This window comes from Apostichopus japonicus, chromosome 15 (assembly GCF_037975245.1).
Source record: "Apostichopus japonicus isolate 1M-3 chromosome 15, ASM3797524v1, whole genome shotgun sequence".
Lineage (NCBI taxonomy): Eukaryota > Metazoa > Echinodermata > Holothuroidea > Aspidochirotida > Stichopodidae > Apostichopus > Apostichopus japonicus.
Window position 1 is genome coordinate 6,711,631 of NC_092575.1, and position 17,094 is coordinate 6,728,724.

At 40.9% G+C, this 17,094-nt stretch overlaps 2 protein-coding genes across 3 annotated transcripts; both read right to left on the bottom strand.

Moving 5' to 3' along the window:
- Positions 1-1,735: 1,735 nt before the first annotated feature.
- On the bottom strand, positions 1,736-8,110 carry LOC139980843 (uncharacterized). The gene is made up of 5 exons (XM_071992812.1): positions 7,747-8,110; positions 5,702-5,816; positions 4,822-4,971; positions 3,304-3,459; positions 1,736-2,370 (listed from the first exon to the last, which is right to left on the bottom strand). The coding sequence occupies exons 1-5, from the start codon at positions 7,903-7,905 to the stop codon at positions 1,868-1,870; spliced, it is 1,083 nt and encodes a 360-aa protein (XP_071848913.1). The 5' UTR covers positions 7,906-8,110; the 3' UTR covers positions 1,736-1,867.
- Positions 8,111-10,072: 1,962 nt separating this feature from the next.
- LOC139980842 (uncharacterized) lies at positions 10,073-16,462 on the bottom strand. Of its 2 annotated transcripts, XM_071992809.1 has the most exons (6): positions 16,169-16,462; positions 15,398-15,515; positions 14,613-14,642; positions 13,679-13,828; positions 12,062-12,211; positions 10,073-11,332 (listed from the first exon to the last, which is right to left on the bottom strand). In XM_071992809.1, exons 1-6 carry the CDS (start codon positions 16,340-16,342, stop codon positions 10,836-10,838), a joined length of 1,119 nt encoding a protein of 372 aa, XP_071848910.1. In that variant the 5' UTR covers positions 16,343-16,462; the 3' UTR covers positions 10,073-10,835. The 2 variants fall into 2 exon arrangements, with proteins under 2 accessions (XP_071848910.1, XP_071848912.1); XM_071992811.1 differs by lacking the exon at positions 14,613-14,642 and having other exon boundaries at positions 16,169-16,459.
- Between the last annotated feature and the right edge of the window lie 632 nt (positions 16,463-17,094).

Sequence of the window (17,094 nt, forward strand, 5' to 3'; positions counted from 1 at the left end):
TGTTTACTCTTTTAGCAAGAAAATTATACTTTCTTGTCATGAAGAAACTGGTACCTCTGACTATATCGGCTCATTACCCAGCCGCGGCACACACTTTACATGCAGGTAGGCCAGTCTGCCCATGGGAGGAATCCATCTCCGTGAACATGCTGTGATCATCCTACACCAACTCTTTTTTGGGGGAAGAGCGGCTGGTATATTACTTAAGTATACCCACATCCCGATATAAGTTTGTATTTGCTAGATATACATGATTAAACTTCAACGCAAATGCGAAGATATATGACCTATTGTTACTTAACTCACAACGGTGGAACGTTAAACAGGGCAGGGGTGGGGTGGGGTGGGAAAGAAGGGTTATTTTTGGCAAGTAAATTTGTAGTTGAATAAATGCTGGTTTTTATGTACAAAGTTAGCATCATTCGGTGTTTTAAGTCCATTTTTTATCAGTGTTCTGGAATGAAATGCTAGTATACAAAATGTTTAGCCGGTGAAAATGAAGAGAAAGTGTTTGTGACCCAACACTGTAAAAATCTAACACTGTGTGCATGCTATACTAATGATGTTTTAATGATATCCGTCCTGTCTACGTCGAACAGACAATTTCTTACGCTACATGTATTAGGAAACCTTATGGTTTTACTCACTCTATGTCTGGTATGTATATAGTATATTTTTCAATCACTAGGAAATTTCGGCATATTGGTTAAAAATATTATTGAAGTTGATCAAAACTAAAGAGAACTTACAAATGCAACGTCTAAGCACTCAATTCGCTAATTGGCTAACGATCTTTAGAAAAAGACAGGCAATTGTGAGTATAGTTGATCCCCCCCCCCCCCCGCTGATCATGTATATCTAATGTTTACCATGTACACATATATGCATACACCATGCATACGCTATAGTCTATATAAGTCATTAACTTGACTATAATCATAATAATGAATAAAACATTTTGTTGATATTTTTCTAAAATTGAAAACTTATCTAGGCAAACCAATGGACTCATCAGTGTCGTAGCTAGACCAGTGCGGTCTCCCAGAGCCCACCCTCCCCCCATTGGGGGCCTGGTAGGAACAAGAATAACCACTCATGATCCGCTGGGTTCGGCCGCCGGTCTTTCCGGGAGCCTGAGAGTGCTATATCCCGGCGTCGGGAGGTGCCAAGTACCAAAACGTGCTCACGCACAGTCAAAGCCCAAAAGCATGTTTGAGCTTGAATGAATGTCGACTACCCTTTGAGGATCTATTTCTATTGCTTCATGGAGCCCTGTTGCTCCTTGCTAAGCCGCTGGGACTCACAATGACTTTATATATGGCATGTTTCTTTAACATACATTTGGCATACAAGAGTCTATCATTTTCAATGCAATATTATTTTTGAGTAGTATTCCTTTGACTTGGTAAAGTTACTGATCAAACACAAAATCTTGCTTTATGAGAAATGGAAAATTTGTCAAGAATTTGGTTTTGTATCATAACATTTTGATTGGCGGTTGGTGGGGGGGGGGGGTGAGGGCAGGGAAAGGACCCCAGACCCCCTACATGGGAGTTTATCATTGGGTCTTGAGGAAAGTTGTATAATTAAGTTTAGCTATTACACAGATTCGTCTGTTCAACACTAAGTTGTTATCCTATAATGCATGCAGATAAGAAAATATTGCAATACAAGAATAGCGAGTTGACCGAGGGAAATGACCTTTACTTGACAAATAAATAATCAGACTACGAAGTAAATACTAAAACGGTTTATTGCAACCCATTTATTGGTTGAGAAATTCATTGAAATCTAACAAAATAACTATATTCTAAAAAAAAATCCATTATTTTTTCTCCATAGTCGTCCATAGCTATATTATTACATTCTACTGGGTACACACAGCACACGTAAGCTCATAACCATCTACATACGGGCTACATGGAAGCCCGCCCCCACTCACAACACATCTCGACTCCACCAGGTCGAGCAAGCCGCGGTTGTGGTCCGTTCCCAGTCCGTGCGTTCTTTCTCTCGTCTGCAGTTCACGGTCAACACAGATATACATGGACCTCATGTGACTAGAGTAGGACCTCTCAGCCATCAAGTAACCCCCGTACTCCAGGGTCCAGTCTTCGGATGGACATGCGTTCTTGGCTGGCATCATTAGCATTGAATACCTCGACGGTGACTGACAGACGGCGCAGGGAACGTCGTGCCACGTTCGATCGCTCATGGAATGGAACGAATCAATCTGATACTCGATACTGTACAGGAAGGCTCGGGTAGAACCGACGCCGGATACCGGCTCGTCGTAAATTGGGTCGCCCGGGAGGCACAGCTGGTTGGCACCATTTCCCGATGAACCATAGCGGGCACCAGCGGCTACACCTGTGGACAGTCATTGGTAATGATTACGTCTCTTATTTTTTTTTTCCTGTTTTCTTTACCTATCATTTGGAATTTATGTTAATATAAATAGAAAATGTGCGATGTTCGAGTATATATGATATAGCGCATGCATGCCCCCTCATGACAACTATCTCTATAGCATGTATTGCTGCGTGAGACTATATAACATCTTAGCCTATACTCTTATTTTGTGTTTGGGGTGTTGATAGGGTGTCCAACGCACATATACTTCGTTAATTATTCATCGTATATGCTTTTAATCAAAATCAAAGCACAAAAGTTAAGACGCTGAGAGTAATAAGACGAAAACGACAAATAACGGAATTTAATTGAGTATGCTTCTTTTTTTGGGGGGGGGGGGTGGAGGGGGGGCTATTCTCATTGCAATGCATGACTATTGACCAGAGAGCTGCGTTAAGCTTGGTCACACTAATTTCCTATATATCTCCATAAGGAGTGTTAGCTCAGTGGTTGACGTCGGTGCCTTTCAATCATTAGGTCCCGAGTTCGAGTCACTCCAAGATTAATCTATATGTCGTCCAGTTACAGAGTTGTTGACAATTGACAATTCATAATCATGGACGTTAAAATATGAATGTAAGAGACTGACTTTGGTCAGCTTGCGGCTTTGATAAGCCAATGATGACTTCTTCGCGAGTTTCTGCTTGCAGGAGGATCTAAAATACATATATACGCGATGTCGAATACATATATGTCGAATAACCCCTGCGGAACCGCTTACAGTCAAATATCGCATTACAAACTGTTCCGTTAAATTCCTATTTCTTCTTCTTCTAAAAATTAATAATAATAATTTAGAGATTATGCTCACGAGTAAATTACAATTATGATAAGGATATACAGGCAATGACCATTGACGTCTCAGCCATTCGACATAATAAGTATACTTACCGGCATAAACCAGAGTTGAAGAGGATGGACACTTTTTATGGCCCCATCTGATGAAAACAGCACCGCTGTCGTTTCGAGGAGGTCCGCTGTGGTAACTTTGTCCTCTTTGTGACGTCATAACAGGTATACCACCTTCTTGTGTGGAGGTGACTACAGCTGTATGTGAATAGTCAAGAAAGTAGTATTTATACAAGAAAGAACCAAGGACGTAAGGTTGAGATTATGATGGGTGGGGTGCAGGGAAGGGGGGGGGGGAGGGAGGAGTTAGTGAGAAGACCGATGTTCAGCGCAAGTGAACGAAACTGTCGCTAATACGGCGGCACCACGTCGGCCGCCTGAACAACATAGCTCTAAAAATGATCGGTGACTTTAAAAATAAAAGAAAACCAAAGCAATGGGAGGGTTAAGTATTTTTTTTCCGGAGGTAACTCTACCCCTCCAAAATAATTTCAGAGGTTGAGTAATGTAATGTTAAAGTTAATTAAGATACGTTAAATCAGGGAGTTGGTACCCCCCCCCCCCTTTCCCCCAAAAAAAAATGAAAATTGACCTAAAAATGTCATTTTCTTGGCATTTTCTATAGATTATTTGAGGTAACTAACAGATAACCTTTTCATGTCGAGATGATTATGACATGTGATTTGATTGGAAGGGCTTAACCATAAAGTTACCTCAAACCGTTCCGACGAAAGGGATTCACTGTAAATTCGTACCACAACCATTACAAGAATGATTTTTTTCAACGCAAGGACTCTTATTTAATACACTTTTTCCATCTCATCGCTCCCATATACGGAGGTCAAAATAAGTGTAGTTCCTTTGCCAGTTGAGCCATATACTGTTGCTATGGCATTTGTTATAGCAACAGTTGCTATGGTAATGGTTAATTTTCATGAGTAGCTATACTCTCGGGGGGTCACCAATGGTGAGGTACCCGGGGTGACCGGAAGTACATGACAGAGAGAGGGGTCAAAACGTGTGTTGTTTGTGTGTCCAATTTTGTGTCAAAAACTCCTTAACGGCTGCATCGATCGTCTTCAAAATTGGTGGGAAGGTACCCCACGGTGAACTCTTGTGTCTCGCAGATCCCCGGAACCAAAGGACAAATTTAGTGACAATCGATTTCTTTTAATAACTCCGAGGGGAAACATTGAATTGACACGGGGCCCTTGACAGTTATAATGGAAATGTCCAGTAGTACTTTCCTCCGATTGCCAGATTGCGTACTGTAGCTAATAATAAATTTGTTCATGTGAAATCAGTGTTTGGTGGCGATGAAGAGGGGTATTTTGAGGTTTTCACAATACATGGTGGTGGAGGTGATGGAGGATGGGGGGGGGGGCTGATCTCTGTGTGCCCCCGGCTCTGCCTTCCATGCGATGTCTTCCCCGCTCGGGTATACGTTTCGCCTGAAGATCGCAGTCACCGCTGTGCACATTCAAGACGAATAAAGGCAATTTTCTTCAGAGAGTGGTACCCTTATGCAGTGATATACTTTTATTACGAGTGTGTATTTACCTATTGCATCTCGACCATCTCTTCCATCCCTACCAGCGGGACCAGCAGGGCCGGCGTACCCTCGGGCTCCCGCTGGACACAGAATACACGAACCACCGACAGAATAAGGTGTTACGTTGACAGGGCAACCGAGTGTTCCTGGAGTACAGTCTACACACAAATAAGGAGAAAAAAAGAAAGAAAGAAAGGCACACTCAAATTGAAAAGATAACAACTCAGAGAACTATTATCTCTTCCCTTGAGTTGTGCAAGCAAGAGTTTACGTGATTTGAATTACACGCATGCGCAAAACTCAATCATACTGTTGTGCATATTTTACCAGGTTTGTTTTACTAAGACTTATATTCCTGCCATATATGATAAGGTATAAATGCAAATAGATCAGGATCCTGTCGGTAAATATGTTTCTCAATTTATTATTACATCGCTACAGTGGCATGGGGTGTGGGGGATGGGAAGGGCCAGGGGGAGACGGTTCTCCAATCTTTCGTTGTCAGTCGGGTTAAATCATGGATTAGTCGGGGGATTTTTACATTATATATAGTTTAACCCGTCAAAATGGGTTTATACATTGAATCAACCAAAGGAGCTCTCCCTGAATCAAACGTATCAAACGTATCTCAAGTTTGGAGCACGATATCGACAGTTTCATCTCAGTCTTGACTATACGTATACGAGCTATATCACATGTAACTATAGCAACTATAACAGTGAATGTGGACTACTTTTTTCCTCTGTAAGATCATTTTTACATTACCTGTCACTTTTAATATCATTGCAACCCTTGTGCAAGTAAGTTACTTTACCGTGTAGAGATTATCTCTTATTTTGAGCATGCAGTGCCGCCATATCTGCAGAGTGTGTGTTATTACTCGCTCACCGTTACTGGAACTTTCAGTAGCCTGATCCAAAGCTCTTCGTCTACGAGTTCGACCACTTCTCGTGGCTCCTCCTCTCAATGTTCTTACACTAGCCCGAAGAACTGTCACCTCTTGCTGGAGGTAAAACATTATTGAACAAGATTAGCAAGGGCGGGTGCAGGAGCCCGGTGGGAGACTCAGTGCGGGAGGAGGGGGTGGGTGAGTGGATCCCTTCTATACTGTGAATTTTATTTTTGCCTCTTAAGCATTAGCAGTAAGTTTATTAATAAACGAGTTGTGCACAGTAAAATAATCCAGCATGCTTTTAGCTCAGGCATTACTTTCTGTTTACTGCTGTTTTCTTGAGTACCGCTCTTTCGGTTATCGGATACCGATAATTCCCGAGGACCCTTAGATCCGTCAGACTCTCAAGAGAGCATTCACATAATGTTGAACTGAGGGATGCGGTTTGTTCTTGCTATTGTATACCGGTTATCGTAAACGGCAATTCCTGAGAACTCTAAGATCCGCCACACTCTCAAGAGATCATTCACATAATGTTGAACTGAGGGATGCGGTTTGTTCTTGCTATTGTATACCGGTTATCGGAAACGGCAATTCCTGAGAACTCCTAGATTCGCCACACTTTCAAGAGAGCATTCACATAATGTTAGACTGATAGATGCGGTTTTTTCTTGCTATTGTGTACCGGTTATCGGATACCGTAATTCCTGAGAACTCCTAGATCCACCACACTCCCAAGAGAGCATTCACATAATATTACATAGTCGTTGTTGTAGTTACCGGATTTAGATAATTGAACACTAAAAATCTCAGCTCAGTGAGTTTGAAGAGGGGTGGGGTGGGGGGGGGGGGAGTTGGAGGGGCGTAGGAGTGGGAGGTGAGATGGGATGGGTAATCAGGTGAAAGACATTTTTCAAATATAGGATCATAATTAATCGTTTTGAGTTGTGTGCGCAAAAGCATTCATAATACTTTAGCAAGGAAAACGTAACACCATAAAATACCATCTACTGAAATAAAAACAATGACCGATCCATTTTGTATCACGATAAAGCTCCCCCACCCTCCATCCTCTTATTCTTACTCCCCGCCCATTAAAACTGATTTCTGCTTACTGACACGACACACTGAACGAAAAAAATAATAAGACACATGCAAGCAAACAGCAGGTAAACCATGACTACTCGGGGGGGCTGGGGGAGCCAGCCCCCCCCCCCAGTGAAAAATATGGGGGGCGGAAGTATCATTCCGCCCCCCGCTTCGCAAGTCAGAAAACCCTTTTTTCATTTCCAAATGAGAAAAAAATTTCATTTGGAGCACCAACTTGCATCTAAGGCCAGGTGAAAATGGAGTGGGTGTTGAAGTGTGCTATATTGCACCAAATTGCATCCGAGGCCACCTGGAAATGCAAAAAAATTCCAAAGGCCCTCCCCAGGCCGGCCATCAGTCTTCAGCCCCCCCCCCCACTCAAAAGTACCTTCCTACGCCACTGGCAGTAATTAACAATGAACAGTTTCATACATTCTACCTGGTGTTCCGTTCTACCTCGCTCATATGATATCAAAACAGTTTGATGTGCTGTCACGTTTAAGGTCATAAGTATTGAACGTTTCCAACTTGCTAGCAATTTTCAGAAAAATACTTTTCCACTAAGCTCTCTGATCCTCCAACTTTCTCCTAGTCATTGAGGATCATTTGAAACAGATAATTAAATATCTCACCGTTTCGAGAACTACTTCGATAGATTGGCAGTAAACTGCAAACAATTAAGTTTGTAATTTGAGCAAACGTGACCGTTATCAGACTTTCTAGCCTATTTGGTGGCAATGCTAATGACCTTCTGCTTCTGTGTTAGTGTAAGAGCAAAATGTTTTTTTTTTTTTAAATTACTTAACATGCATTTCTTGATTAATACTAACTATATTGTAAGTACCATTGAAAAACTTGTAAATTTAGTCATTTTTAGCTTGCTTAAACTTTGGGCACATCAATAACGGATGATATTTAAGATATGATATCAGATAAAGTATCGCTTGTATACCTGTAATGTCTTGTGCTTTCCTTCCAGAGTTTCAAGTCGGGTTTTCAAATTCATGATAACTTTCTCGATAGGAAGGTCATTTATTGATCCCGTGACGGAAATAACAATAGAATCAGCGCAGAAAATAGTGAGTAGAAGAAGAATAAAAAAAGACGCCATCTTAACAGAGATTCAAATCCGCATACAAAAGGTCCAGAAGTATGAATACTTTTTTAAAGGAAAAGTTACCCAAACTATACAGCCTAGGTACGAAAACCAAACAACTTGAACTGATGCAGAGGCCTCTGCATGTGATGTTTGATCCCTTTGTTTGTTCCTGTGCGGACAGTCATTTGTCTTCTGAATGACAGGAAATGAACAGAGCGATGTTTTCCTATAACTACTAATGTTATAGAAGTAAAGAGCTCCAAAGTAATATACAGTGGCTTTGAAGGGTCATAACGGTAAACTGAAACTGCGTAGATACGAAATATTTCTTATCACCGGAATTGCGACTCTTCACTGTTTCTTGCCAGAAATCCGTTGCTTAGTATTGCACTTGCAAATATATGTATGACAACTGAACCAATCCTTTAAAGGATTTCAAAGCATTCGTGATATATATATATATCATTTGACGCATAGTCGCTTTAAAACACTAGTGAGTGGTGTAAAATTGATTTAGGTTCCAAACTTTTCGCGCTCGTTTTTCTTCATAACAGTCCTATGCCATTTTAATATCTAATTAACATGACGATGATACCTGTAATACCTCTTATTGCGTTGGATTTATAACACAGTCGTTCAGTTGCGTCACCAGGAAGTGACCTGGGGCGGGGGGGGGGGGGTGGTGAGGGGGACGTGCCCTTCCAAACAAAAATCGTGCCTCACAGGTTCCCCCAGATGCGTTTTGTAGTGTTCAAAAGAATACTCAAACAAAAAACTTTATCTGCCTCACTTAAAACATAAATATCGGACATAAAGTTACTTCAAGTTGCAAAATATAGCACCAGATTGCATCTAAGGACCCTTAATTAATAAAAAATGTCTCCCTTAGACCCTTCCCTCAGGTCGGCATTCACAAATAAACATTGTGCCCTCTAATTAAATGCTGTGCCCCCAACCCCCACCCCAAGATTGAAATATCTGGTGACGCAACTGCAGTCGTTTTTTGTGCTATAGTGTTTCTTAATTTATTTTTGTTGTTAAGATGTGGAGACTAGAAGTAAAGAGCTGTGTGTCATGCAGACAGAAAAACAGAGAGGAAAAGGGGGGGGGGGGGGAATTCAGAAGCATATGATAAAGTCCCAACTTGTGAGTTTACTTTGTCCATTCGGAGTTACCGTACTAAAGCTCTTCATCCGGTGTGGTTTGGCGCCCCTCGTTCGAGCTTGTTAATGCGAACCACATGAGAAAGTTTGGCGGTTTAAAGGAGTATAATAATCTACTCCAACTAAAAAAGCTCATAATACAAAACACTTTAAAAAAAGGTATCCATTTAATCCTATGTTTCACATATTGGTAACCGCTGAGAAAAGAAATGTGTGGGTGAGTGAGGCGGGAGGGGTGGGGATTGGGCGGCGGGCAAGAGGTTGAAAACTACCCCAAAATAAAATGTTAAAAGTTTGAAAGTTAATCCTTTATGGGATATGTGTTTCTCATCTCAGCTATATATATATATAAGCTGCATGTGTTGTTCATTCTGTTACGAAACCTTTGTTTTCAAAAGCAGGCCGTTTCTGAGAAATAACATAAGCTCATTAACCAAAACAAGATTTGAATATTCACTGAATATATAAGTTTATTAATATAGTAATGTTAATCTGAATGTTATTCAGATCAATATTTTCGGTTTAACAGTAAAACGTAAAAATTTCCAGTTTAATGAAATGCTATGAATAGATATGCAGACTTTCATCGGTAGGGCTGGGAGGAGTGAGTGGGAATTGGGTTCGCCATGACACAGGTTTTTAGTCGTACAGAGCACGAATAAGACCCTTTAAGGTTTGATCTAACCACCTGTATATCGCCACAGAAGGCGATAGAGTTATAAAACTCAAGATACAAATCGAGGTATGTATGACCTTAAATTCGGAGAAATCAAAACATGGCTCACCTTGAACAGTAGGGTCAAGGGAACAATGATCAATAAACAATCTCTTGCGGGGGAAAGTCCATGGACATTTTAAGTAAATACACCACGGGTTGTTTGTTAGCAACGCTAGTTGTAAACCGAAAACTGCTGCATGCTAACACCAGGAACAAAAGATGTTTACACTAAGCGTGCCAAGTAAACCCAGCACGAAATACGTCGGGAAAAAAATTAAAAGAAAGAAAGGCAGAAAAATAAGATCAGTTCCCTGTATCACTATTTTCTTAGGTGGCAGTCATGTTTATATAAGGTTTATCAGCAGGCAGGAAGATTCAAATTTAAACAAAATTGAACAATGATGACGTCATAGAGAGAGAAATGCCTGCAGAATCCCCGGCGAGCATATACACTGTATCGAGGGTGGAAAAGAGAGAGGGGTTTAGCTTGGGGTCACGTATAGCGTTTGTTCTATGGAATTATTAAATGCGAGATAATCCACCCCACCCCCTTCGCTACTTGAAAGTGTGTAAACGATGAATCTCAGATGGTGGACTGCGTTCAGTATAATGTTTAGTGTTACCCTCGGTGAAGTTAGGCTATTCAACGGTTAGTATGTGGATGAGTTTAGTTTACAGAAAAAAAACGACCTGTATAGGTATAAACACATATATGCCTCCTAAAGTCCTAGCCCCTTCTTCGGTGATTGCTATATGCCGTGCGATTGACGTACCCTTAAGACCAACATCAGAAGAATACAAGTTACAGATGTTTGTTTCGTGACCTGACGGGAGGACCTCCAGTCCCCCATTCACGGCTTCAATGACCCCATCGCCACGCCCTCCCCTCTTTAAATATACGCCCCTGATATATGCGTTAGGGACACGATACTTGAGTCTGATACAGCCAAGGTTTCCCGCACAGCGGACGTGTATTACCCATGCACCGGTTAGCATATAAAGCGGGAGGCCTGGGTTCGAATCGAAACAAAAAATAGTCGGAATACGCATCGCGGGTGCATCTAGAGTGTGCAGACTGCACAGGTAAGTTCGTAACCGTCAATGTATGGCCCACATGGCAAACCGCCTCCACTGCTCGAGCATCTACTTTCCACTAAATCGAGCAGACCGCGTGCTGATGCGGAGCCGTGCGTCCGGTCCAACATTTGTAATGCACGGTCAACGCATATGTACATAGATCTCTGATGGCTGGCATGGGACCTCTCTGCCATCAGGTAGCCTCCATACTCGAGTGTCCATTCGTCCGATGGACATGTATTCTTGGCGGGAATCATCAGCTTCGAAAATCTCGACGTGGATTTGCAGACGGCACATGGCATGTCGTGGTAGGAGCGATCGACAAGATTTGGGAACGTATCAATCTGGTACTCCACCCCTACTATGTAGGCTCGAACCGATGCAACTCCGGATACTGGGTCATCATATACTGGGTCTGGCGGCATGCACAAGTGATTGGCACCGTTCCCAGTAGAGCTATATTTCGCCCCGCCAGTAATACCTATATAGAAAGAGATCATATTAAATAGATTGCGAACTGTGTCTGTTAATTGTATAACAGGCAGAGAGCTTCCTTCCAGCTGGTATACACAAACTAATGATGTTTTGCCTTTATATTAAAGGAGAAACAAAACCAACCATCATGATTACATTGGTGATTAAAATGGTTATTGAACAATGTCCCCCAAACAATTAAGCATAATTAATATTCTATTTGACGAGATATGACCGTTTTAGTATATATGTACACAGAGTATAGGCCCCCTGGTCCAACTACGGAGCTACATGTGTTTAAACTTTTAATGGCTTTTCTTTAAATGATAAGAACCAACGTTGGGCCCTGAAAAAGCATCGAATAGATGAAGCATAGAAAGGTGCCGGGGTCGTCGAAACAGCAAAAAACACTGACCGAAAGAAAAAATATCAAAGATAAAAGCCGCCGATTGCCCGGGCGGGAATGACATCGAATAGGATAGAGAGGATAGGTAGAGAGATATAGAGGATAGAGAGAGAGAGACATCGAACATCGAAAACTGGAGGTAAGAAACAGCAGAGGAGATCAAGGGGAAACTGGAGGGGAGGGGGGGGGGCGATATCAATGATTAGAGCCACGGATTGCCGGGAAAGGCGTCGGATAAGAGAAGCGTCGGAAATTGGTGGCTGGAAGCAGTACAGAAAGCATTAAAGCAGTACAGCGACTAGCTAGCTATAAACAACAAGAATTACTTACCAGAGTAGATCAAAGAGGCAGATGGCGGACACTCACTGTGACCCCATCTGACGTAGATGGCACCGCTCCTGTTACTAGGCGGTTCTGTGTGAGAAGTGGTGGTGTGAAGTGTAGGGGAGAGCCTGGGGTCATCCGTTGATGTCACTATAGCTGCATATCAATGAAATGAAATTTTCGTTATATATAGAGAGCAAAGGGTAAAGTTTACAAAATAGCACAACAATAAAATACCCAATTATATCTTATGTAAATGGATAATTTATATTTGACTCATAAAGGATGAACCCACAGTAAACACATCCTGGTGCGCCTTCGAGAAGTTGATTTGATGACAGTTTGTACCAGTAAGTGAACCGGAAAAAAATAGGTGTGATGTCATAATCGCATTATGCTAGCGAAATGTTTCGTTTTCTTTCGTTTTTTATACTTTATTGCTTTCAACTTGGAGTAGATGAGGGTCTAACTGGTTAATGGGGGGGGGGGGGGGATTGTGAAGCTATGGTTATTATCAACTGTTTTTCTTCAGCAACGTTGATTTCAATATTCTATGTAACGCAAATGGAATATTTAGGTCTCCGTAGAAAAAGGTGTTGTCGCCGTGACCCATAGTGATCACGATGGTTGTTAAATTGACGTTTCTCTCGCCAGACAATGCACAATCCCGCCGAAAAGTGAACCTAATGTTACAAATTATCATTACATTTAAAATGAAGCCTAACATTCATTATATACGATAAATCAAATGATGCATATTTCACTTGTTACTTAATAATTTCGTGTATAATTCATCAAATCAGTCATATCAGTACACAATAAGTTTGTTCCAGTGATTAAAACAGCTAATAATGTTGTTTTTCTTTATTTGATGTAAGGAATACGATGATATTTATAAACTACGGATGCCGCAAAGATGATAACGCCATGACTATCATTGCAAACAAGATTAATTCCTTATCCCCTGCGTAGGACAAAAGGAATCTATATGTGATGTTGACGGCTTGTAATGGCTTGTGTATTTATGTGTGCATTTGTTTTGCATTCAAACTGAGGACTTGAACCCAAGAAATTCCCATCATCAAATGTCATTTGAAAATGAATGTAAATAAAAGGCTTGTTTATGAACTGTACATTTTACTGCGTGAATCACGTGTTTATGACAGTGCATATGATTGATCGCTAGAGCCGAATGTACACGTGTTTTCAAACACCTTTAATGTATTTATACAAGGGCGCTGCTTTGTTTAATTCAATCATTACGACTTGAACGTATCATTGGAATGCGTATTGTGAAACGAGCTTAGCAAAAGTTCAGGGCCATGACGTCATCGTGAGGTAACCACATGATATTAGTCTTGATTCAACTTACACAAAATCTCACACTCTGATGAGTCATCAAGTTTGAGAGTCTTCTGATCCAACAACCTTAAAAAAAGTCTGCAAATTGACAATGCTTATTCGTCATATCATTGGCAAACGGTTTGTCGCAAGTTGCTCTGCAGGGTATGTGGTTACGGAAACGCTTAGTTGCCGTCGAAATGCTTAATAATCTTTACGTGTTTATTAAACGCACATGCAGTTTACATACATCAAGTAAAGAATTCGCGTCAGTTGACTTACCCATGGCATCTCGTCCATCCCTGCCGTCCCTTCCAGGAGCCCCGACAGGTCCGGTATACCCACGGGGCCCCGCAGGGCATAGAATGCACGAACCACCGACAGAATAAGGTGTAACGTTCACCGGACAGCCAACTGTACCGGGGACACATCCTTTAAAAATAGGCAGAACGAAAGCAAAAATAAACTCACGGTAATAAATACTTGGTAATCGATTCATCAATCAGTTCAAGGATTTCTTGCATAATTACATGTACTGATTTAAAGGAGACTTAAACCCTTTATCATCATTATTGATCTATGTGATAGAGATAACCGCCATGAACAATCCCAACCCCCCCCCCCCTCTCCACTTCCTCACCTCACCCCTCCACGCCATGCAAACCCTACCATCGTTAGTAAGTTGCTAAGGAGATAACTGTCATGAAATAAACTTCCGGTAAACAGCTAAGAATGAACCGTATTCCAGTTGGTTGGGAAGTATCACGTGGATTAAATCTTCCTTTTACACTCCAAGCCTATCATGGTTTAATCAAGTCTAGATATAACATCATTGAGTCATATGTGTTTCAATTTCTAACGTTTTGCTGTTCATTTTCATTTTTTTTTCAATTTTCAAATGCTGAATCTAAATAATTAAAGCTATTCACATTACCTATATGGTGGCATTATAGTGTGACAATGTTAATTAAAAAAATTGTGAACTTTGTACCTTGAGAAACGCAAACAGAAAGTAAACAGGTTTCCGATCCCAGTGGCACTATGACGTCACAGCTCTACACAATGAGAGGCCCCATAGGTCCATACATTTACATTTAAAAGAAGGATATCTCCCAAAAGGGGAGGGGGCGGTAAAATGGTCAAGTCAGTTAAACATAATAAACCAGCAATAATTATCTAAATGGTCAAACAGCAAACGCTTTTCATTAATACTTGCTTGCGGTTCGCTTCGAGAAAAGCTTTGACCCTTCACGTGTAAGCGGAATATCGTAATATAGTTTGACATCACAAGGAAACATTATGAAAAGAAAACGTAAAGAAAACGAAGAAAGTAACGAACAGGTAAACAAAACATACGAGTCATGTTTTGGTGGTATGGAGAAGGGGACGGGGAGGGGGGCAGATTTCGCGTATAGGGCAGGGCGTCGGAAGCTATTTGGGATTGGTACGGCAGATCAGAGTGTGGCCATCTATCATAATTATCGGGGGGACGTTTGGTAGGTCAAACTACGCTACGCGCCACCATGGTTGGCGCGTAGCGTAATGGAGAAAATTTTGAAAAAAATGTCTCCCAGATTGCAGGAAATGGCACTTCCCGAGCTTGAAAACAAGACCCCTGCCACCCGACTAATCTTCTGAAACACATTTTGAAGTATGTTTCATTTTTTTTTTTGCGCCGTGAATATTGGTCCTGCGTTCGCCGTACCGGCTCCGACGCCCCTGTAGGGTATCCTAATCGAATACATGTAGCTATGTTTCGCAAGCTAAAATGTGATTGCTAACGTTGTTCGTTTTCTCGGCTAGTTCGACAGAACTTATTTGGCCTGTGGTGGTGTTAAACCATAGTTGGTTTACATTCACAAAGTTGTGCTTGTTGATCCCAATTTTCGCCGACTTCATCATCTTGGCGAGCTTTCAGTTGTGAATGTTGTGGTCTGGGAAAGAGGACTATGGGAAGGAGTTGCCACCCCCCTGCATTTGCTAAATAAAATGATAACTTACCGTCCGCTAGATTGGTTGGCAGACTCTGGGTTTGGCCTCCTGCTGCGTTTCTGCGCATGCGTAAGGAGGGCTTATCGACGCCATCTCCGAGTTTACGTTGGAGTAATATCAAGTTATTCTGAAGGAGAGAGGAATGATTACACTTAAACAAAATGCATCTCGTAAAATGCATTTCATATTCAACAGTTTACGAAGGATAATAAAACCATTTTTTAGTTAACCAGTTATAAACGGCGGGGGGGGGGGGGGGGGAGGGGTAGAGCTCGCAGCGTGTAAATCACGTTACAGTTCAACGACTGAGGAAAGATTACTTATAAATGAATTTATAAAATTTGTCCGGATAACAAGTTCATCTTTCCTGTATCTGATTCCTTCAAGAATCTTCTGTAATTTCATATAAGACAGAAGAAGAATTTACTATAAATATGATATTTCTTAAATATGAATAGTAAAGTAAGATTGTCGAAAAGAATGATACTAATTTTTACCAATTTTCTCAACTTATAATGTTGCCTGCACATTAAAGTCAACTTAATGTGATACATTCTTATAGCTCTTCAACTTTTCAATATGCAAAATATTCAGTTGACTTATTCTTTTCCTGATCTGTTTCCCACGTTTTCAACAATACCTTATCAAATATATTATAATATACAATTTAAAGTGGATATTAAAACTAGAAATCTCAGGCCAAGTTTTTACCGAGATTCTTTAAAATATACCGATAGTAAATTTAACGTAAAACTTTAAAAAATATAAAATATTTCTTACCGAAAGTGACTTTTGTTTGTCTGCCATAACTTTTATTTGAGCTTGTAAGTCTTCGATGATTTTCATCGCGATGTTATCGGGCTCACTTTCACCCGGTTCCGCGATTACCGATGCTGCAGTGAGTGCACAAATAGCTACAAGGGAGAGTATGGTTAGTACTACACGAAATTGCATCTTGCGATATTCCTTGGAACAATCAAGATTGAAAGATTCGCCCGAATCGCGAAAAAAGTGAATCTATTGTGAAGAAGAGACACAAATTATGTTGACGTTGGTGAGAGTTTTGTTTTTATAAATGGTCTCAGATGTTGGGTTTATCTCACGTGTGTGTGTGTGTGTTGGGGGGGGGGGTGTATTTCAACTTATTATGGGTCTCAAGTGGTTAATTATTGTTCAAGTGATTTATACTGAAGGGACCAATTAACGCTTCTTTGTTTACTGCACACATGGCGTTCTATCGATAAGATTAGATTTACTAACAATGAATCAGTTATAATTGACATGCTCAGTAATTTAAAGGTATGTGCATGGTGTGTCGGTCCTTTTTCGGTGAGGCAATTTTCAATCATAGCTTGAATAGCGTGCCAAGTAGGAGGGATCGAACGACGAAAATCATAATAAAGTATTACTATTAGTCAACAAGCCAGAACATTTATTTAGCTGTGTTTAAGCTGTCAAAGAGTTGATTAGAATCGGTATAAATAATGATGGTAAATTTTCATGCAGGACTACGGAGACCCCTATACGTCATTGAAATGTGCAACATGCAAGACTAACTAAACTTCTCAACACTAGGTGATGAAAGTATATATATACTTCAAGCCAATCACACGGATAGAATTGGTCACAAGATAAAACCGACCAATCAGTGCGCAACAACATTACTCTCGTTTAGAATTCAATAAATGCAAAGTTAACATAGCTAC